Source organism: Canis lupus, chromosome 1, assembly GCF_048164855.1.
Source record: "Canis lupus baileyi chromosome 1, mCanLup2.hap1, whole genome shotgun sequence".
NCBI classification, from domain to species: Eukaryota; Metazoa; Chordata; class Mammalia; order Carnivora; family Canidae; genus Canis; species Canis lupus.
In genome coordinates, this window is record NC_132838.1 from 65,810,140 (window position 1) to 65,834,061 (window position 23,922).

The 23,922-nt window shown below is 38.8% G+C and overlaps 1 protein-coding gene across 4 annotated transcripts in view; it reads left to right on the forward strand.

Moving 5' to 3' along the window:
* The window catches only part of TRMT11 (tRNA methyltransferase 11 homolog), a 56,043-nt gene extending 37,477 nt beyond the window's left edge, over positions 1-18,566 (forward strand). For 3 of the 4 annotated variants that reach the window (XM_072833152.1, XM_072833171.1, XM_072833167.1), the window contains one exon: positions 17,994-18,566. In XM_072833152.1, coding sequence (XP_072689253.1) covers positions 17,994-18,125 — 132 coding nt within the window. In that variant the 3' untranslated portion in view covers positions 18,126-18,566. Of the gene's footprint in view, positions 1-16,575; positions 16,704-17,993 lie in introns of those variants that run through there. The other variant, XM_072833163.1, reaches the window with a different exon arrangement.
* Positions 18,567-23,922: the final 5,356 nt, after the last annotated feature.

The window sequence follows — 23,922 nt, forward strand, 5'->3', positions numbered from 1 at the left end:
TGTCTGTAATGTAGACCCTTATTACCACATACCTGGTTTGTGCTGATCGTCTCCTTGTCAATGATCTCTTTTCCATTTTTCACATCTCTAGTTCTTAATTGTTAAATGACTCTTCCTAAAGCACTGCATTCATTATGTCACTTCTTTATGCCAAAAGCTTAATGGCTCATCTTCATTACTGAGTAAGATTCAATATGACGTAAACTTTCTTTGGTAATCAGGCTCCGATATCAGGGCATTTCAGAAAGCTTAAGCCATTTATGTATATAAATAGTTGAATCATGTTCACTCAGGGGTGGTTGTATATGTATTTATGTATTTATATACAGTTGTAGGTGATATAATTAACATAAGTGTCTGGTTGTCACTTTTATTTTTATTTTATTTTTTTTTAAATTTTTATTTATTTATGATAGTCACACAGAGAGAGAGAGAGAGAAAGAGAGAGAGAGGCAGAGACACAGGCAGAGGGAGAAGCAGGCTCCATGCACCGGGAGCCTGACATGGGATTCGATCCTGGGTCTCCAGGATCGCGCCCTGGGCCAAAGGCAGGCGCCAAACCGCTGCGCCACCCAGGGATCCCTGGTTGTCACTTTTAAAACAAGTTTATATTCAAATGATATCCATGGGGTGGCATCTTGTACTCGTTATATTTATGTCTTAATTATTCAGTATTTTGAAACTTTTAGATTTACATTTAAAGAAATGTATTAATATTAAACAGTTATTTTGCTGTACAGTGACACCTTGCTTTTCTTCAAATTGTTTTACTGGACTTTGGTGCTCACATTTTAGCACACTGGTCATTTAATTGTTGTTCCTTGGAAATCACAACCTGTTCCAAGGATGATGATCTACCATTAAATATTTAAAACATTTAAGAAATTTAAAATGATAAAAGAGGGGTTTCCAAATTGTTTGACACAATGACAGCCTTCAGAAGTGACAGTTTTGGATGGACAATGTTTATTTGGATATACAGTAGAAGTCCTTTTAACTAACCTCCATTTCAAACTCAGTTGATTAACCAGTACTGGCCATTTTTGTCCTAAAACACCAGTATTTATGCCTGTAACATGACATATACTTCCAGCTGATTGGAAGAGTTGCTTGATCTCTGCTGTGTCTGGAGGCTTCTGTACCTACCAGCTCAATTGCCTGTTTGCCGAGTCATTTGTGTTTGTTGTGGGAACTGTTTAAGCCATGTTTGTTATGGTAATTATGTAGTCTAACTAAGTGCTATCTTGACCAGTGAAATGTGAGTGTGAGAATAAAGTTGTCATTTCTATAAAAGCCAAGTGGAATATTTCAGAGAAATAGGTTAAATTGAGTTGCTAGGAAGACTCTTGGACTGGGGGTGGGAGAGATGACTATAAAAGAATGGAAAGAAGTTAGCTCAATCTAAGTTTCTCTACCCCAATTGCTCTGTAAGAGTCTTTAAGTTCTTGCATCATTTTACAGAAGCCAAAGCTGGAAATCTTTGTGGGTCTTGATTCTATATCAACAGATTATAAGTGAATATATAATTTTTTAACCTAAGATGTTCAGCATATTTACAAAACATTTTCATGTTTTTTCCTGATTTTACTGACGTTTTCAATTAACTCATATTAGTCTGTTTGAGCTGCTGTACCAGAATACTGTAGACTGAGTGGCTTAAATAACAGAAGTTTATTTTCTTACAGTTCATGAGGCTAGAAGTCCAAGGTCAAGGTGCCAGCAGGTGTGGTTTCTGGTGAGACCTCTCTTGCTGGATTGCAGACAGCCACCTTCTTGCTATGTCCTCTGTGTGCACATACTCTTGGTTTCTCTCTCTCCATACGTAAACATCAGTCCTATTGGATTTGAGCCCCACCCTTATCTATTTTAACTTCAGTTATCTCCTTTAAGGCTCAGTCTCCAAGTCCAGTCATACTGGGGTTTAGGGCTTCAGTATATGAATATTTGGGGAGTCACAATTCAGTCCATAACACTAAAAATTACCAACATCTATCACAGTGAATAAGAGGCTTCTGTTGCATGTTAGAGATGCTTTTTTCATGCTCTTCCAGTCAGTTACTTCTCATGTATGTTTATCTTTTAATATTTTGAAGAAAGTAAGGTATTTGATAATTTAACTTAGTAACACTGCAGCTCTTAGAAATCATAGCACTTAATGTAATTATTTGAGTTAGTAATAACATGTGCCAGACACATGAGTAATACATGTAAAAAAATAGAAATAGTACCTGTAGATTTTGTAGTTGTCTTATATTAAAATGAATGACATCAGCATTCTTTATTTTGTGGCCTCCATAAATAGTACTTGCACCATATGATGGTTGTGATGTTCGAAGAAAATATAAAGGACTCTAGTAATTAACGGGGCCACATACTAAAGCAGTCATTTCTATCTTAATGGCATAATTGAAACCTGTTGTCAACAATTTTTGCATTTGCTTTCCTTTATTTAAGAAAAATCTTTTTTCTGGTACTTTTTCCAGGTTTATAATATTTATATTATTTCAGTAGGCAGATATTTGGATAGCATAAAAATGCTAAGTAAGGGCACACACCTTAGGTAATTTTTATTTTATTTTTTATTTTATTTTTATTTTTTGATATTTTTAAACCTATAAAGAGAATGTTAGTTAATTCTTGTTTGTTTTTATTATTTTACTTTGGTCCTTTTTAAATTGATTTAAAAATAAGGAAAAACTCTAGTGCTCAAATAATTTTTTGAAAGTCTTCACTTTATATAAGTTCAAATTTAATCAGTGAGTTTTAGCAGTACGCAGTGTACTGTAACCGAAAATACTTCGTCATGTTAAATCATGTTTGGTTTTGAATTAATCACCTCATTTCTACCTTCTGTTTGTATGGAGAGGACTGTATATAATTGCAGCAAGATCTCAGTCCTTTATAATGCAAGTGATGACACAGAATTGTCAAACAGTTCTCATACGCCCCTAACAAATTACTCTCGGCCTTGTTCAGCGTTGTTGACTTTGGCAATGGAAGACTATTAATTGTAGATTTTTACACTCTGGTGTACTATCTCTCTGCATTTTTGGTTTGTCACTTGTGTTAGGTTTAAATTCAGTATAACTTTTGGCCCGCTTGATTCATTGTTATAAAGTGTTCTCCCTCTCACCATGTAAAATGTAACCTTAAGTTATAAATGGGAAAACTGTCTAAAGAATGTAGGTATTTTATAAAATTTTGTATCTTTTTACTAGTTTTGCTCTAGTTTTTAGACTTGCTTATTGAGCATTAGTAGTAAAGAAGAGAATTTTTGCTACCCCTATTAATGAAAATGTCTTATAAGAGGAGCCACTATTCCCTATTGATAGAGTGTGAAAGAGAAGGGAATGATGATTAATGCTTTGATGCTGCTTATTGTTACAAAGCTTTCATACCTATCTTGTTGTTTTATTTTGCTAATTTTAGAGACTAGGAAGTAGCTGAGTAGAGACCAAACTCTTCTTTGTACTTGAAACTCTTTCTTTGACCTTTTTTTTAATGCATCATGTTGCCTCTTTACCAAGACAGTTTCTGCCTTTGGAATATGCCAAGGTTAAAAGGCAGATATTCTTGAGTGGCATATTTCTAGTTTCTTTTAAAAATCATTTTTCCTCATTGTTCATGGGGCCATGGTAGAATGGGATTTGTTTTACTTGAATTCATTTTTCCTGTTGATACAACATGTAGTTGATGCTGCTATATATAGTTGTGGTCACAGTGGTTACTCTTATAAAACATTTTTCTCATATGAAGTTCGTTGGAAAAAAAAATGCTGATTTCCAGAGTTGTCCAGAACAGATCAGAATATGAGTGTAATAGTTACATCTTTGGTGAAAATCACCTAAAACGATACTGTCCACCTTTTCCAATCATGCACTTGGACAAAAGAGTACCCAAAGTAGTCATTTTTGAGATTTCCTTAAAATCTTTTTTTTTTAAACATTCATGCAGCTTTTAAAGGCGATTCTGTAGTATGTTTAAGTTTGTAAAAAAAAAAAAAAAATGTATCTTAAGTTGCCATTGCGCTACACAGGCCATCATGTGCTGTTTGTTTTGTGGCTTATCTGACACGCTACCTTAGAGTGATTTGAGAAGTGCTGAAGTCTAGGTAAGTTGAATTCCAGGTATTATATGGGCACTAATTTAGACTAAAGTTATGTAAGTCAGTTGTAATTATTTTTTACAGCCAGCCAATATGGTTCAGATGATTTAAAATAGAGAATATTGGGAGGTCATAGTGGCAGGTGATGAGAATTAATGTTAATTTTTTAAAATTTGGACTGAACAAAGAGTCCACTAATATGAAGCTGATGAATGCTTCATTAATCAGAATAGAAGGTGACCAAAGCTGAGGGATTTGACTTAAGGACCAAAAGATTTTGAAGTTGTGGAGAGAGAAAAAAACCATTTTTTTTTAAAGATTTTATTTATTCATGAGAGACACAGAGAGAGAGAGGCAGGCTCCATGCAGGGAGCCCGATGTGGGACTCGATCCTGGTCTCCAGGATCACACCCTGGGCTGAAGGCAGCGCTAAACCACTGAACCGCCCGGGCTGCAGGAGAAAGAACCATTAACATTATAACATGTTTTAAATGAGGAAGGGAGAGAAGAGACTCCAAGGTCAGTTGTTTGAGAAAATGACTTATGGATGACTTGAAGTAGAAGAAATTAGTCTTTGTGATAAGTAGTTTACATGGTAGAATGATAGTAGTGTTGCTAATCATAAACTGGTGGTTTGGTGACATAATGCTTGTGCCTATTTTGTTATGTTTTATCTCTTCTCAGGATTAATGCTGCTACTTGTTTTGGCAACTATTTGAATTAAAGGTGGTTTCCCCTGGCCGACCTTTCTTTCTGAAATAGTTTGTTTTTTGCCTATCTCATGCCAGGACAGTAGATATTTTCCTTTTGATTAGAGCTATGAAAGATTAGAGATGAGGTGTGAAATATTTCAGTCATACAACATGCCTAGTGGGCAGGAGACGCAACTTCATGGAGATGCTACTTCATTTATCAGTAAGAAAAATAAGACTGGGGTGACACTAAGTAAGAACATGGTAATTAGATATGAGCTTTAATGGAGGTCCTAATAGAGTACGGTATTCATTACCATCAAAATGTGTATGTATGAGAGACAGAGAAAGACCCAGAAAGAATCATTTAAAAAATTACTTGTGTAGTAAGTCAGAAGGAAACCATTTGTATTATCTATAAATTATGTTTTGACCTGAGATCTTTGAAAAAGGCTTGTAAGAGTAGAAAGTAGATAGAAGCCTGGTGATGCAGCATATCATGTTGGATTAAGTTTTAAGAACTATGTTATCTACTTATCTCAGGTTACCTTGTCCTGAATGGCTTGCTTTAGCTGTTAATGGTACTTTTCCTTGAATTTACATCTTAGAGGGTCATCATTTGACTTTTTCTTTTATACATCTGCAACTAACCGATTTTGCCAAACAAACTGGGTATTTTGTAAGTTAATACTGTTCATAATGGTTTTAAATTATTGTTTCTGGTAAACCAAGAAGAAGCAAGCAAGCAAGATTACCTTCCTGCTCCAGGAAGGTAATCATTTAAGATATCTGGATTCTAGTACATATCTCTTTTATTTGCAGGAAAAATACAGTTCTCTGAAGGTGACAGAGCATCTGTTATTATGCTCTAGCTATAATGATTATATTTTTGAGCTGTGATAATAAAACAGTCTTTAATATACTCATGTCATATTATAGGATCTTAGAGGTCAGTTGCAAAATACAAGGTATGATCTGGGAGTTGCAAAGTATGAATGATTTAGGGAAATGGGAAGTTTAAGTATGGAGTCTGCATGATCCTCTGGAGCTTCTTTTAAAATTCTTGTATGGCAGATTTCCTACTTGTTTTTTTTTTTTTTTTCTTTATTTATGATATGGTTAACTTAGAATTATCTTTCTGGTACTTGTCAAATCCAAACATGAACATATATGTCTTCTCCCTCCATGACCTACCAAGAATACACCCTGAAGTTTTGAAGCATATATTTTTTCTGCCTAAAACATAAGTGTAGGGCAGCCCTGGTGGCTCAGCAGTTTAGCGCCGCCTTTAGCCCAGGGTGAGATCCTGGAGACCCGGGATTGAGTCCCATGTCAGGCTCCTTGCATGAAGCCTGCTTCTACTTCTGCCTGTGTCTCTGCTTCTCTCTCTCTCTCTCTCTCTATGTCTTCCAGGCAGGCAGGCAGGCAGGCAGAAATAAATAAATAAATAAATAAATAAATAAATAAATAAATAAATAAATAAATAAATAAAATCTTAAAAAAAACCCATAAGTGTATAGTTTAATGAATAATTATGAAGTGAACATCTGTGTAACCACCACCAAGGTTAGGATTACAGTACCTCAGAAGCACCCCTTTTGGTGGCTGTTTCTGATCATAAACACTTCTTCCTGTAGGTATAACCAGTAATCTGACTGTTATGGTGATAACTTTCTTGCTTTCCTTTCTAGTATTGTTGCTATTGAATTGATCTGTAAACAAAGTAATTTGCTTGTATCAGATCTTTATGGAAATCCATGTGTATTTTTGTTAATTTTTCTTTTAATGGATTGTGACAGCTTAGAAAAGTCAACTAAAAGAATAGTCTCCAAATTAAAGCAAAAGAATATGTATGCTGGTGCATATTTTGGTCTGTTATATTCATCTTTTGCTACTTACTTACTTAGTTTTAGTTAAATATTTGGACATATTAACTAATAAGTTGTATTTCATTTTTATCTGGTGTGTTAGCCCTGTATTCTTTTAATATTTGAGATTAAGTTTTGAATTTTATGAAGTTCATGTATTTCTAGTGGAGAGCATGTAGGAAGTACTTCTAGTTCTGTATCGTCATGATAGCATGAATATCCATGATGGTCTTTTTACAGTTAGAAATTATGTGCTGAGTGCCTGATGTCAAAGTTGAACCACTAAATGTTATTCATTTTCAAAATTCAGTGAAGATTTTAATATATTTTAAAATATTTTTTAAAAGTATAGATTATATATGAATACTTAATTTAGGGATAAAGATTTCTACCCTTACCTTGTTACCATTAAGAATAATGCTAGAGGTTTCTCTTCAGAGTATTGGATGCCAGACTTTTGACCTGCTTGTCCTTGGTTTGGAAATGGCCTAGTGCTGTTTATAGTTGTATAACTTTAGCACAAGTGGTTTCTATAGCTACTGTCCAGTACCAGATGTAGAACAGTGGGAAGGTTTGATAAGGGGAGCAGGATTTTTAAACAAAAGCCGGACATGGGTAATTACCCTGACGCTGAACTGAGGCCCCTTATATTCAGCACTGTCATTTACCTTTCATTTCATTCTCAATTGATTACAAGAAGGAAAATCTACCCACTGTTTTACTCTTCCATCTCTTTGCATTCTTCCTCTCACCTTATTTAAGAATGTGTATCATAGCTTTAATCCATTTCAACAATACATGAGTGAGTCTTTCTTGATAAAGTTAGATGAGCATTGTTATTTTGGTGGCTTTTGCTGTGACGATAGCATCATTGGTTTTCAGTTATCACAGAATAAGTTTCATAAGCCATTTGTACTCAGTTGTTTGCAATGAAACTGCTGTTTTGTATAAACTACTGTCACTCTGAGAATATAAATGACTTCAGGTTAATACTAGTGAGGTAGAAGAAATCATTATCTCATTATCAGCAACTGTCAGTAAGTAAAAAAGAAAGAAAGAAAGAAAGAAAGAAAGAAAGAAAGAAAGAAAGAAAGAAAGAAAGAAAGAAAGAAAGAGAAAGGAAGGAAGGAAGGAAGGGAGGAAGAAAGAAGAAAGAAAGAAGAAAGGAAAGAAAGAAAGAGAAAGAAAGAAAGAAAGAAAGAAAGAAAGAAAGAAAGAAAGAAAGAAAGAAAAAAAAAAAAGGACAACTTAAACCTGACATATAATTATAATAGAAGCCATTCGGAATACTTATGAATGGTTGTAGACTTCTACAGCTTCATCCCCAAACTGACACTTCCCTAGGGGAAATCTCTTTATTTTTAAATGGTAATTTTATACATTGTTATAAAAGGTATACATGTTATACATTGATGAAAAGATATTTTGGAGGAATTCTATAAAAGTAACTCTTTTGGTAGTAAAAGAAAACAGTGAGAGAGAACTTTGGCTTTGGTCAGAATGTGGATGGAGATGGTATAAGCAGTAAAGCGGAGGCTTGTTTATAGTAGAGGCTAGGGTTGGGGGGATCCAGTCTGTAGAAGTGGATGGGGTAGGGGGCAAGGAAGTTGAGGAAACATACCTGATGACTCCCTTATAGTCTGTTAAGAAGGCTGTAAATGTTTACTGGGAGTGAATAAACATTTTAATGTAAGGTCTTGAGGACAGGTGGAATTTTACAAAAGGCACTATGAGAATTGAGAAATAAAGCTGTATCTTTTTTTAAGATTTTATTTATTTATTCATGAGAAATGCAGAGAGAGAGAGGCAGAGACCCAGGCAGAGGGAGAAGCAGGTTCCCTGTGGGGAGCCTGATGCGGGACTCGATCCCAGGACCCCAGGATCACATCTTGAGCTGAAGGCAGACGCTCAACTGCTGAGTCACCCAGGGATCCCCTAAAATTGTATCTTTTAATGATTGTTAAATTCATGTACTTCTCATATTTTTGTATGTTTTCTTTCCCTGACTTGTTTACATGTTCACTGAGGGGAAAGCCCTGGCTTTCATCACTCGGCATGTGTTTATGGGACCATTTGTGTAAGGTGTTGAGGCTAAACAGACCAAGTTATAGTCTTTATCCTTAGAGACCTTGCTAAGTGAGAGAAATGGTCACCCAAACCAGTCCAGCCTCGTGTTTGGTTCTGTAGTGATCTGTGCAAGGTGCTATGTGAACATCAGAGAGTGTCTACCTGAGAAAACAGTGGTCAAGGTCAAGAGGAAGCCAATATTTCAAGCAATGGAAAAGAGGCATGAAAGGGGTTGTGGAGCATTCATGGGTCCCTAGACATTTTAGCATCACTGAAATACTAAGTATTTTGGGGGAGGAATGGTTGGAATCAAAGCTGAACACCAAAAAATGCCTAGGTTGAAGGTCTTTACATACAAAAGAACTTTAAGTTTATCCTTTTGGTGATGGCAAACCATGAGGGGTATCAGTTAGGAGAGTGGCAACAGTTCGTGTTTTATGCAGGCCACTTTGTGTTGTGGAAAGACATGTGATATGAATGTGAACGCTCCTGGCATGGTCATGCAAAGATGATGAAGCTGTAAACTAAGAAAGGTAGAATTGGAGGTTGTAGAGGAGTTAATAGAATTGAGAGTTTTTGGGAGAGGTAGACATGACAGGACTTGACTGATTGGATAACTGGGCTGAGGGTAAAGGAGTTAAGTAACTTCCAGAAATCTGGCTTGAGATACCTGAGTGGGTGATGGTTTCTTGCACATGTTTTTCTCCTTTCCTTGTTCCTCCTGGAGCACATGGGGCAGTGCTCCTTTCCTGGGCTACTGCTGTTGGAGTCTCCCAGCTGCTTTCCCTGCTTCTGCAGTTTCTCCTGCCATTGTGTTTCCTATCTAGTAGCCAGAGTGTCTTTAAGAATGTGTGTAGGTGAGCTCTTGCCTGTGGTCTCATGGCACATTGGTAGTACATCTGAGTCTAGAATACTAGGTACTGAGTGAAGCTCCCCTGCTTAAAATTCATCAGCGACTTTCTGTGGAAGTTCGAATGAAATGCAGGCTCCTTCACATATTCAAGGCCAGCCTGGTTTACTTCTGTCCAGTGTCTTCCATTTCATTGTGTGTCACCTTTGCTTTTGTTTACCAAGTCGTAGCCACACTGGCCTGTCTGAGATTCCTGGAGTGTCATCCTCTCTGTCTAGCCTTGTAGTCTTCTCACATTGTGTTTCCTCTCTTGTTTTGTTCCCTAGTGTTTTCTTCCCCTCTCTTTTTGTGAGTTTAATTCCTCTTTTAGCCCTCAGATAAATATTACTTCTTAGGGAAGCCTTCTTTGTTCATACTCTTTTTTTTTTTTTTTTTTTTTGTTCATACTCTTCACCCTATCTAGCCGAGTGTTTCATTTTCTTATGTTAACTCTTTCTTCCCAGTGTTTAATCACAATTAATAAGTACACGTTTGGGTATATATTCTTTAATGTCTTGTCTTCCATTAGCATATAAGCCCTGTGAATTCACAGATCTTGACGGTTTTGTTCAACTCAACAAATACTTACAGAATGAATAGTAATTGTTCAGGGATTATTTGGGGTCCTCCTTGAATAAAAACAATCAAATTCAAAAATATTTAAACCATCTATTTGAAGGAAGAGTAGGAACAAATAGTTACGGTTTGCTGCAAGTTTTCTGTTTAAAAGTACACGGAATTTTGTCATTACCCTGACATCAATCCTCAGAAATCAGTGGTAAACAAAAACATTTGAATCCCGTGATACCTCGGCCTCATTTCTCTTGAGAAGCAAACCAAAAAGGCAGTCGAATCACCGTATCGTGGAAAATCGTAACACCTTCCATCTGTTTAAGGAGGAGATAACAAAGAATGACAAGTTTCTGGGAGAAAGCAGTAATGAGGATAGTTTCACCTATGTGGAGTTCTCAGTGAAGAATCTATATAGTTCCTTTAAAGTCTGAGCAGTTTATGATGCTCAGTTTGAGAAGCACTCATACATGTATGTATGCTCACAGTATAATTTGGGATGTCATTAGTTCCATTTAAAGTATCCATTTAAAATGTTACTGCAAAACATACAGTTTTGTTTCTTTTCTTGAAAATTTATTCCCATGGAGGTTAAAAATTACTAAATTATAAGGGGCTGGAGTACTTTCCTTGTAATGTCTTTTTTATTCTTTTTCTTACTCTTTTTGTTGTAGAGTTGTAAAAATAGCTTGAATGAGGAATAGCTTGAACAAGGTCTAGCTTATGTCCTTTTTCTTTCTTTGATTAGAGAATAATTTGCAGTTCTAGATTGGACATGGATGCCAGTGATAATACTTTAGAGTCACCAAGGTAGATATGTATTTGTTTATTTCCATATTATTCTTTAAAAAATGAAATGGCGTGAATAAGTGCTAATGTTGCCTGAAGGAAAGTGGCCATCCTGGTCATATTGGTGCTCTGTGACTAGACGTTTACAGCAAGCAGGACTGACAAACGGTGAGGTACGGTGTCAGATATGTGGTCCGCGGTCCTTTAAACTATCAACTCACATCAGCAAATCCCACGGAGAAGGCTTTATCTACTTCAGTCAGCAGAGGGCAGTGTACACATAAAAGTACACCACCGATTGTAAGGCTTCCTTTGGTTTTTTTTGGCAAGTCTGTTAAAATTCCTCGAGTGGTTTATGTTTAGAATTAACAGTACTGATAGGACAGGAAATTGGCTGGGTGGGACAGTGGTTAAGGGGGTTCTGTCTAAAAGCTTAGATCAGAAATATGTGCTACCATAATGTTCCTGTTTTGTGAGGAATATCCTCTAACTGTCAAACTCCATTTTGAGTGACCCACTAATCTGTCATGTAGGAAGTTAACTCTTTAGCTATTGCTTCGATATAATTTCTACTAAAAAAAGACGTGTGATGGAAAAAGCATGGGTTTTGAAGTCTCATCTGGACTGTAGTTCTGCAAATGCTACTCATTGTGTGATCTGTGGCAGATTATTTTAACTCGTTCAGTGTCCATTTCTGTATCCGCAAAATTTAGATAATGATATGTTAGGGAAAGATGCAGAAGATAATTGACTTTTGTAAAACACATGGTTGTAAATATAAGTTGCTTCTTTAAATCAGAACCTGTATATTTCTTGTCATATTTATGCTGTTTGTCTTACAAGGTTAAGTGATAGGTTTGAAAGCAGTATAATTCCATTATGTAGCCATCTGAGACTAGTACAGATTTTCTTGCAGAAACTCTGTTATAAAAAATGGTGGTATGTTCAATAAGGGATTAATAACCAAAATATATAAAGAACTTCTATAGCTCAGTGCCAGAAAAAAAGCAACTTGATTAAGAAATGGACAGAGGACCTGAATAGACATTTTCCAAAGAAGACATGCAATGCAAATGGCCAACAGACACATGAGAAGATGCTCAACATCACTCATCATCAGGGAAATGCAAATCAAAACCATAATGAGATGTTACTTCACACCAGTCAGAATGGCTAGTATCAAAATGGCAAGAAATAACAAGTGTTGGCAAGGATGTGGAGAAACAGGAACCCTCATGCACTGTTGGTGGGAATGTAAATTGGTGCAACCACTGTGGATGACGGTATGGAGGTTCCTCACAAAATTAAAAATAGGAATACCATATGATCCAGTAATTCCACTATTGGATATTTACTCAAAGAGAATAAAAACATGAATTCGAAAAGATATATGCACCCTTCTGTTTATTGCAGCATTATTTTCAATAGCCAAGACATGGAAGCAACCTGGGAATCCGTCAATAGATGAATGAATAAAGAAGATACGGTGTATATCTACAATGAAATACTACTCAGCCATAAAAAGGATGAACCCAGAGGGTATTATGCTAAGTGAAATAAATCAGAGAAAGACAAACACTATATGATTTCACTTAGCTGTGGAATCTAAAAAACAAATGAACAAACAGACTCTTAAACACAGAGAACAAACTGGTGGTTAATAGGGGAAGTGGGTAGGAGGGATGAGCAAAATAGGTGAAGGAGATTAAGAGGTACAAACTTCCAGTTACAAAATAAATAAATGATGGCAATGAAGATAGGTACAGCGTAGAAAGTATAGTCAGTAATGCTGTATTGTGTGGTGACTGATGGTGACAGACCCTTATTGTGGGGAGCATTGAGTAATGTATGAGATTGTCGAATCACTATGTTGTACATCTGAAATTAATATAACACTGTATATCCACTATACTTCGGTAATAAAATTCTTAAAATGGTGAGTATCTAAAAAATAGTGTAATTAATAATCTTAATATTTTATTCCTATCTCAACTACTAACATGCTCCAAAATTTAACTAGTAGTCATGAAATCTGGGAAAGATCGTCTGTAATCATTCACTACCATAGTTTTTTCTCTAAGCATTTCCTAATTCCTTGTGTGTTTTTATTTTCCACGAAGTATTTTCTTGCTTACTAAAAATTGGCAGAATGCAGGTTTTGTGATGCATAGGTGATATAATGATTGATAGCGATAGGCAGATTTGGAAGTATTAGGGAAACCAGCAAACACTGGGCAAACTTGAGTATGAGGGACGCCAAGGGTTGTGTTGCTTGAGGATACTCTTCTCCTTTTAAGTAAACACTTTGGCCTTTGAGATACGGAGTTGGAAAAAATATCTGCAGATATTCTTGGTTCAGATGAGCAGGGAATGTGAATAGAGAAGAGTCACGAAAAGGTGATGAAAAATATGTAGAGTTGAATATCACTGTCTCAAGTGTGCGCCCTGATAAACTAAAGATAGGATGAAAGAGAGAAAAAAAGAAAAAAAGCATATCAAGTTTGCAATTTTCTTCAGCATCAAGGTTACAGATTCTGAATAGTTGCAAATAGATTTCATACGGAAGGGATATATTTTAAATGTGCATTCATAGGTGTATGATATTTACACGTATGACGTGTGTGATCATATGTGGTAGACTGTACATAATCTTGAATGTTTCACGTGGAACATGTTATATGAACCATGAGGTTTCCACTTAGATGAAAATAGTAGCTGACATCCTTAGAGTGTCTCCCTTACCCGAGAGCTAGAGCAGGACTTCCGCTCTACCTTCTGCAAAGTAGTGGAGTAGCTCTTGCCAGATCTCTGACTGCACAAGAGATTTGGAGCTTTTGGGTTTTCTAGGAGTTTCTGTTATGACTGCCTTAGTTCACAGTCAGCCTTGTAGAAGAAGGCATTCCAGCACAGGACCCAAACATACACCTCACACTGATTATTCTGTACTCCCTGAGAGTTAAAGAAAATAGGATATTTTTTTCCTCCCAGAGATTGCATCTCTAAGATTATAGCGTTTCCTAACTTTTTCCAGTAGCACATATTTCTCTGCCACCGGGTCCCTGTACCACACTGAACATAGGCTGGTAGGGGCTTATTTTGCTTTTCCTCTATTCTGAGGAAGTCTTGAGGTCTAAAGTACTCAAATATGACAAGGTAGTACATGTTTTCTACGTCTCCTCTTTTTTTTTTTTTTTTTTTTTTTTTTTAGATTTTACTTATTGGAGCGAGCAATGAAGAGAACATGAGCGGGTGGTGGGGAGGAGGGGCAGAGGAGAGGGAGAAGCCCACTCCCCACTGAGTGGGGACCCTGACTCGGGACTCGATCCCAGGACCCCAGAATCATGACCTGAGCCAAAGGCAGATGCTTAACTGACTGAGCCACCCAGGGGCCCCAGTAGTTCGTGTTTTCTTGATGACCATTAATTAGCATAGGTTTTAGTTATTACTTTTGGGTTTTCCAGGCTCCTACTGTTCATTTCCAGTCTCTTACTCTGATCGTCATATTCTCTGCTTTTTATCACTAGTTTTTCCTATTTATGTCCTTTAGGTCAAAGACCAGCAATTTTGTTCAGCTATCTCTTTGGTCTGTGAGGAAGCCTATCTCCCACTTTGCTCCAGCTTTTGTTCCCTACTTGGGCTTCACCGGGTGAGCTGTGCAATTGGCAGCATAGGTGGTCTAGGCCCACTAGCAGCTGAGCCTGAGTCGGTCTCCAGCCCATCCTCAGCCGTCTTACCCTAAGCCTGCACGCTGGATTCTATCCTCTCCTCCTCACCACCACAGCTCTAGAACATTCCCTAAAGTAGTCCACAGTGCATTTTGACATGGAGGTGATCATGCCCAGCCTGGAGGAGTCACGGGAAGAAGAGAATTGAGGACAGGAGGCAGAGCTGGGAAGGCCCTCATCGCCCACCCGTGTTGTGATTCCTCCCGTGTGGAGGAGGAACCCGGGAGGACATCCAGAGACTGATGTGTAGGTGAATCTGACTCGCAGACATGGAGGGGAAAGCCTCAGAGTTGGGGAGAGTCCGAAGCCATTTGGATTTTAGCCAGACATGAAAGCCGGCACATTAGATTCGTGTTTGAACAGGTTGAGTTTGGTCTCAATATGGAAAATAGGCTGGAGAGGGAGTCGCTGAAGGCAGGGCCACTGACCTTTCAGGGGGGAAAAAGGCAAGGAGAGCCGGGGAGCTAACACTGCAGTACTGCGTGGTGGGCCAAGAGAAGTGGCCTTGAGACACTGGGGGTGCAGAGTGGAAGCTTAAGAGGTCTGACTCGGTGTGACCGCCGGGTATCGGCCCCGGGCTTCTGATTTCCACGAGTAGGCGGAGAGTGACACGCAGGACTGTGAGGAGAGAGGTGGGCATCTGGACTGAGCTTTCCCATACCCCCGAGTAGTGACGTCTGCCAGGGTGAAGCTCAGGTAGCTCAGGAAGTGGACACGGTTTCTGGAGACCTCACGTGGTTCGAAGCAGTTAGGATACCTCGGGGAATAGAGGAGGGCGTACCCCTTCCTTTCAGAGGCCCCCTCAGACTTTGATGGAAGTTGGAATGCTGTCCCGGGAACAGTACCCTCCTGAAGTCGACCCTACTCCAGGACTGTGGTATCCCTCAGGCATCCTTGTGGCTCCCTGCATGTCCTCCTGGTATAAAAACTCTGTGTCACTGAAATAATCCTCGTAGTTGCCGGAACTAAGTTAGTAGTACTTCTCATCTAGTTGTGTTGCTTTGTGGGGAGGCAGCTCAGCTGTCAAAGCCTCGCTAACCACCTGGATCCCCAGAGATACTCCTCCCTGAGTTGAGGGAGAAGTTAGCTCTTTTAGGAGAAAACCTCGGTACGTTGCAGTTGAGAGTAGACCTGTGTTTGTGTTTGAATCCTAGCTCTGCCACTCACCAGCTAGTTCTCCGGGGCCTCATCAGTAGGGGGTGCCAGTAGTGTGCCGATGGCTTAGAGCTGATGAGTTTATATAAAACATCCGTATAGTCTGGGGCCCATAATAAATACCTAGTAAGTGCCACCTTTCATTTGGTGTTCTTTAAGGATTGACCAGATAAGATGTATCTTTTACCTTTTGGAAATTATATAATAATCGTTCGCATGTTTTCACGCGTCTGTGGGAGTGTATGATATGCTTAAGTGTCATAAAGTTTAAGTGATATTTTTTTAAATCTGATGCTCTACCTTTATTCTCATGGTTTATTTTTTTAAATTTATTTTTGGCTTATTTTTTTTAATGGCACGATGGTAAGAAGCAGTACAGCATAAAGGTCAAGATCTCGGTCTCTGGAGATATATTTGTATCTTGGCTTCTTTGCTCAAGAGTTGTGCTACAGGCAAGTTGGCTAACCTTTCTGTGCCTCAGTTTCCTTATATGTAAAATGGAGACAATTACTGTACTGTTCTTACACTGTCATTGTCAGGATCAACTGAGTCAGTGTATGTAAAGTACTTGGAACACTGGCTGGCACCAGTGGCCCTATACCTGCTATTGGGTCGTGCAGTTAAGTTGCCTCGGCGTGTAAGTTTTTTCTGCTTGTGCTGAGGAATGGATGTTGTTACTCCTTAGAATCTTCTAGGGTCGTATTTTTCTTTTCAGTAATTCCCTTCAGAGCTGGCTGAAGTACTCATCACATGGAGAGCTAGCACGGGCAGCAGGAGCATGGGAAGGGGTTCCAGTCCACGTGGTGGGCTGACAACGCGGCTGTCTTGCCTATTCCCGAGACCATGACAAGGATAATAGAGAAACTCACAAGATAATGAAGCCTTCACAGCAAAGAGAGCAAGAGCGATGCACCAACAAAACCCCTAAGGGTGGGAAGTAGAATCGTGTGGATAAATGAAGTGGAACACGGGCTCTTGCATGGATGGAATGGCAGGCAGGGGCCACAGGGAAGACATTTTTTTTCTTTTCTTGTAGCAAATCAGGAAATCTGGGCATGTTTAATCATTTGGATTTTGCATGATTTTTTAAAAAAATAATTCTGTGGCATAATTGTTTCTGAATAATAAATAAGTCAGCCGGCATAATCTTATTTTGGCTACACCTGTGCTTTTATCAGATATGAAGAAAAGGACAAAATATTCATCTCAGGAGTAAGGAAAAATGTAAAAATATTTTAAAGATACTGCATTCCAGATATATGTGTACTCTGATACTGAAACCGGGATAAAAAATTAGGCTTTGTATTTTCTAATTGTGTCTTCACCTCTCTTCTCAAAACCACATCAATTTACATGCAATGAAGTCTGAATTCACAGAAGTACATAGGAAGGGAGATTTTATTTCTGATTAGATTCTTATCACAGTTTGAGACCGCTGGTGAAATTGAGAATGAGAAGCTCGTTAGCCCTCAATTTTCTTAGCTGAAATAGAACATTCTCCCCCAGACTTACATTTCCAGTGTCCAAACATCAGTTTGAGCCCTAGGCCTTCCCTGTCTCTGAAGCCTAAAATTGTGGAAATCACTTGTTTAGCTTTTATCTTCGTCTGCTGTGGTTACTGCAAGTTGCCAAGAATAGTTTATTTCATGAATTGAATGCGGATAAACCTCCACAGTTTTATTTCTCTGTATGACCTCATACAAGTGCAATCACTTGTCGTTACATATTTTGGAGTAGAAGCTCCCTTGTGTGATGATTCTTGTTGCAGGTGATTTCAGTTTGTGCTGAACTGTGAATCTGAAGATGCATGTGATTGTCTCAACTTGGATTGCCCGGGGTGATTCTCTTTGCCCTCTCTGATCTCTTTTTTCCAACAGAAATGTTTTTTCTCTCTGTGCAGAAGATTTTTGTGTGAATCACATGAGGTGAAGCAGATGAAAACACTTTTGGATACTCAAGCATGAAGCATGATACAGATATAGAGTGATGGGGTAGTTCTAATTCAGATAAGAAAGAAAAACAAACGTGCACCAGAGGGCGGGATTTTGCTTCAATAGAACGACTGCCTTGGTTTCTAGCTAACTAAAGAAATAACTCAAACATCTTTCTTTTCTGTGTTTCCCAACCAACCAGGACCGGGACCAGTATTCACATCTATTAAGTGATCACTTTCTCCCATACCAAGGTCATAATTCCTTCCGTGAGAAGTATTTCAGTGGCGTTACTAAAAGAATTGCCAAGGAAGAGAAATCTAGCCAAGAGTGAAAATTAAGATTTTGACAGTGGAAAAAGTAAGGATTTAATGGAAAAGACATCTGGATGTGAACTTCCATGTATGATACACAAAACATAGTTTTAAATAGCTTTATATAGTGAAATAAAAGCTACAAAGTAAATTGAATAATTCTTTTACATTTAGCTTTGTTTATAGATGATTTTGTTGTATGTGGTCTTTGAGACCTTATTTAATTTATATTTGTACTTCCAAGTATTATGGAAATTGAAAACAGTTATATTTTTTGTAATTAATTTGCAAGGGGAACTGATATTGTTGACTTTTTAAAACAGATAACCTGCCGAATATGTTTTAAGCAACTAACTAACCTTGGTTAAGAATTTACTCATTCGGTAGGTTCGTTTAATTTGGTTTCTGATTGTAACTGATGTACAGTACCACTAATAAAGCTTACTGAAGATTTCCTAAAACTGTGTTGTATTCAGTGCTTTTCAGGGGGAGGTGATGAAGGAAATGAATTTTCATTTTTAAGTTCCAGACTAGTATGTAATGACGGTGATAATTGTGAGGAGGAGAAAGGCTAGGACCTGGCAACCTGAAAAGCAACCCAACTCCTTAAGGCCTGTCCACATCTGAAGCCTGTCTGTACCTTGGACTTGCTCCTTCATTCCTAGACCTTGACTGTTGGTTCAGTTAACTACCCACAAGTTTTGGTTTAGAAAGTAACTGATATTAAAAGCAGTAACAACAACACAAGTCCTTGATGGTTCCCTAATGATATTAAGCCTAATCAGAGCTCTTTGAAATAGAAGCTGTATTTTTCTTGAAGGAGAAACTTTGCTGAGTCTACACTGTGTCCATCATGAAAATATCTTGTTTGAAAACCACTCTACCCATTAATTCAGGATGCTAATAGCTTTCCTGCTCTTGGTGGTCAAATGTACCTCAGCAGGGCGGCCGTAAATGGATCCTCTCCCTCTAACCATAGCCTATTTTTATTTATGCTCTTATTATTGTTTTAGTGTTACTGCTGGCTTTTATGCACTCCCAGTTTGAGTCTGCATGGCTTAGGACCTCCAAAAGACCAGTGCTGCCCAAGCAAGGAGAGAGAGAGCCGTCTGTGTAGTTCTCTCTCCTTTTCTGATCCTGCAAGCCTGGATTTCAGCAGCAGATCTCAGACATTTCAATGATTGTTTTGTTTGGGTTTCTGGATGTGATTTGTGGTACACTGGGGAAAATCTAAAAGTATTCAAGGATAATTTATTTTCAGTATTTCTGTTATAAACCATCTTATTTAAAATTTTTTTGAGGTTATATGGAGGGTGAGTTTGCAACTTTGTAGCTGACTAAATTTGGAATATGAGATTTTCAGCCTTGCTCTGTTTTTGTTTTGGGTTTTTTTTTTACTTATCACAAAAAATTAGTCCAAATAGTTCTGGAAAAGTTGCAACGTTAATTTGAGTCACTTTGTCCTTAAAAATCATCCAACATTTAAAAAAAATTTTTTAATTTTCAAATTATTTCTTACTACTACCAACTGAGGTCTTCTGATCTTTGATTCTTCATCCTCTTTATCATCAAGTTCAGTCTCCTGTTCTTTAAATGTCACTAGGTAGGCTCAGAGTATAAATGTGTGCAGTTATTTTAAAGTTGGTACGCAGAAGTGAAAAAGAAACCTGATCACTTTCAACCAGTTTTGACTTTATTTTATTTTATTTTTTTCAGTTTTGATTTTAGAGCAGAGGTCTCAACTCTTATTCTGTAAAAAGAGGCTTTATTTTCTGGCATCAGGATCTTATTACTTTCAGCAGAAGTTAGAGCAGATCATTTCCAGGAGTGTTGTGGTTGTGTGTGTGTTTCTCATGCACCTTTCAGCAGGAATATCACCTAGCAAACTGCCTGCATTTTGGATAGTCCCGTAGTATGAATTTATAGTATTATCTGTGTGTGAACCCTAGGTGGTCCGTTAGCTGGCCTATTTCATGTTTATAATATGACAAAATCTATCATTTTGTTTTTGGCATATATTAAATATCCATATAATCCAGATGGGTACCTTGGTGGTATTTCATCAGAAGTAACCTCTTTCCTACCCGTTCTGGTGGGGATTTGTTTTTGCTGTAATATCTGGGAGGAAATAGTGGAGTAGATGGTCTTTGGTGTGTTTAGCCAGAGTGGCCAGCAAGCAGATTAAAACCAAAAAAAAAAAAAAAAAAATTAAAATCTGCTACAAGTTTCTCAGCCACTTCCTGCCCATGGTGACCTAGGTTTTGGCCAGTTTGCCACTAACTTCCTTATGACTAATTCTTTAAATACAAAGATTAAGCAATAAAACATTTCAGACTCTTTAAATTCTGGGAGGTAAGTTGGTGTTACCACTATTTCCTTATGAAGAAAACTCAAAAATTGGAGATTCCCTTCATATTTAAGAAAAACAATTACAACTAAACCTTATTTCAAGTTTGGTAGGAGAAGTCGAGTATGAGTTAACATACCAGATGCATTGTAGTGAATGTGTTTATATTATTGGATGAAAAATATGCTTTAAAAGTTTGAGACTTAGAAACAGCTTTTGAGGTAATATGTTTTATACTCTTATTATAATTAAATTAAAGAAGCAGGGGTTTGACTTTTTTTAACATCAGGAAATTAGATATTAAGGTTGTATTATCTAGATGCCAATATAAGCAAATCTGGGTCTTGAATCAAAGGCCTCAGTTGTTTTGAGTTAGAAGAACTGCTGACATCCTATGCTGGAAGTATTATCAGGTATTGCTAATCCAAAAAAATATGGAATTAAATATAATGTTTATGTGGTGGAAATTGAATGTGACTTTTTTTTTTGGAAATGATATTTCTACACCATTTTAGTCTCCCTAGAAAAGCACAATGGAAGTAAGCTGCTGTTAATGGTTGTACTAGAAAAAAAAAATCTTTGTAGATAAAGCAGGGCATAAATAAATAAATTCATTAATGGAGAAGAGGGGTGGAAATGGAGGTGGGTGTTGCTGAGAAAATTGATGACTTCATTGTTGATTTTCCTGTTTGACCAAAAGGGAATAAATTATACCAGAATTAAGGACCTTGGCTCTTTTTACAAGAGCATGGTTTTGCTTCATTATAAAGTTATTTAGAAAACTAAACACTTGTAAGAATCTTTTTTTTTTTTCTTAGAAGGATTGTATCATAGAATAAGTGAAGTCTACTTTCATTTCCAACTCACCCACTCCCATTTTTCTCAGATATTTATCAAGTAATGTGGTTTGCAATCCAAACAAAAAAAAAAGTGCCTTAATCCAGAACATACACATGGACACAATAACACTAGGCTGATGATGTTTGTACTTTACTAAAACATTGAGATCTTCTCTAAAACAGTGGTTTGAGAACATAAGGTCTAGAGTGTAAAGAATTGTAATGGAATGATAAACATATCTGCGATTCTATCTAGCCTTAGAATCATAGAGACAGCACATTCCTGTCTATCCTTTGGGGTGAAAAAGCTTACTAGGGAACCTGACCCTATTCCCTTAACAGAGGTCTGCCTCAGGATGTTCATATGTTTCACTGTGTGGGATAAGCAAATTGACGTTTAGACATAACTGAGACCAACCTGGAATTTGGCTCTTATCCCTTCCTTCATAAGCCATTGAAGACAGGCTCTTAGGGGAATGGAGGCTGAATTATCATGGCAGTTTCTTAAGAAGTCTGGGTCATGGAACAAAATGGAGCTTAATAGATGAATGTTAAGATAAGCCAGCCTCACTGTCTGTAACTGCTAGCCTTGTTTCCCGGGATTTTAGGATGGACTCAGTATATCTTTGTCCTAGAATTTTGAACGTTCTTGCAGAGATAATACTGCAGTGATGCCAAACTGAATTGCCTAAAAAGGAATCTGCTTTGACCTCTACGCCTTTAAAAATCTCTCCTTTAATCAAGCCTTCCTGACTCTCTCCTGAGGGCTTATTGGAAGAACTCTGTTTTGTCTAACATCCAGCAATGAAGATTAGCCGGGCTTATGCCTGAAATTAGTCAAATTAAAAAAAAAAAAAAAAAAAGCTGTGGAGAAAATTAGAATTGAAAACTGTAAATGGTACTTGAATTGGGTTTTGATGGACTGTACAAATATTTTATCTAATGTAAGTTTGTGAAGTGGATCAAGATGGTCAAAACCAGTATTGGTAAAGCTTTAGAAATCTGTGAAAGCTCTTTGAATATGCATTTGTTTATGAATCACAGACTGCAATACCTCACACGAGTCTGAGTGCAGCCAGCACAAACATCAAAACTTTTTTTTTTTGCATTATTTTCCTACAACGTAAGCCTCTAAGGAAACAGTTCTCCATAGACACCTTGCATTTCTGTGTATCTAAGGAGGTACTGACCCCCTGCACCCGAGACTCTCTTTTCGGGGATGTGGGAGCATCATTGAAAGGTACAGCGTCTCCACTTCCTCTGCTCCCTCCCCCTTCTGTAAAAAACGATTAGCAAACTACTGTGCTTTTGCCAAATTGAGCACCTGAGCCATCGGAGCCATCCGACCTCCCTCCCGTTTCCGTGGTGGAGGAGATGAAGCGGACTCCTCACCCTCAGGGTTCCCGGAGGGGCCGCTAAGCCTCATCGTCTGGCGGAACTGGCATATTCAGAAGTGCCGCTTAGCCTGGGTGGCAGCTGGGGTCAACGTGGAAAAGGGGCAGCTCTTTGGGGAAAATGCTCGGGGTCATACCATTGCCTGAGACTCCAGCTCAATGGCATCCTTGATTCATAAAGGCTACATTTCGGGGGTTTAAAAAGACATTTAGGTTGTTGCGTTTAGGAGATTCCTTTAGATCGGCCTCGGTCGCTACTGGATTGGCCAGACTGTAGCCCCGGGGTCTTCGGGGAGCTGCTTGGGCGAGTGACCCCAGTGCCAGATCCCGGAGGTGGCGATGCGGAGGTTGGCCTGGGCCAGGGGCGCGAGGCTGTGCCCGGGCCCCCGCCAACACCCCGGTGCCGAGCCGTGCCACGCTTCCCCTGGCTCGTGGGCCGCCACTGATGACCCGTGGTTGGTCTGTCACCCGGGAAACTAGAGGGATCAGCAGGTTGAGGATACCTTCCTCCGAGGCTACCGTAGTGGACACAAGCTGTGGCTGCTGCCCCGACGGTCTGGGTCATTCTCTGCTGAGACCTACCAGAGTCACACTGCTGGTTGGGCTGGCACCTGCCAGTTGGCCATTGCTGTCGCCTGGCTCCGTCATCGTCTCAAACAGCAGCACGTCCACCGCGATAGGCAGGACACGAACCGAAGGACTGTATTTCCGGGGCAGAGCTGCCCCTCGGTGCCAGACTTGCGACTCCTGCCAGAGGCTGACCTGGTTGCCTTGTGGTTTAGGAGACCACGTGCATGGAGTGGTGGCCAGCACGCTCCTGGCGATGGCTTACTTCGGATCCCTGCCCCCCTCCGAGAAAGCCCTGGTCCTGTGTCACTGCTGCTGACACTTTCTCAGGTTACGGTGTTGCTGTTCCAGTCCGATCGGTTGACTCCAGCCGCACTGCTCTAGCCCTCGGAAGTAATCTGTGTCAGGTGTTGGGCGTTTGGGACCATTCGGTGTGACAAGGGTATTAGACCCCTTCTTGCAAAAGCCACTCGACAGTGGGCTGATAGTCAAGGTGTTTGGTAGACTTGCCATGCTCCCTACCATCCACAGGCATCTGGAACTTCTGAGCTCGGGACGTTTTCTCTACATTTGCTGTTTTCGCTGGCGGTCCTTTACCAAGCCTTCCCAGGAAGGCTCAGTACACTGCTCCACAGAGCTCTGAATGGTGCGGTGTTCTGTCCTTTGTCAG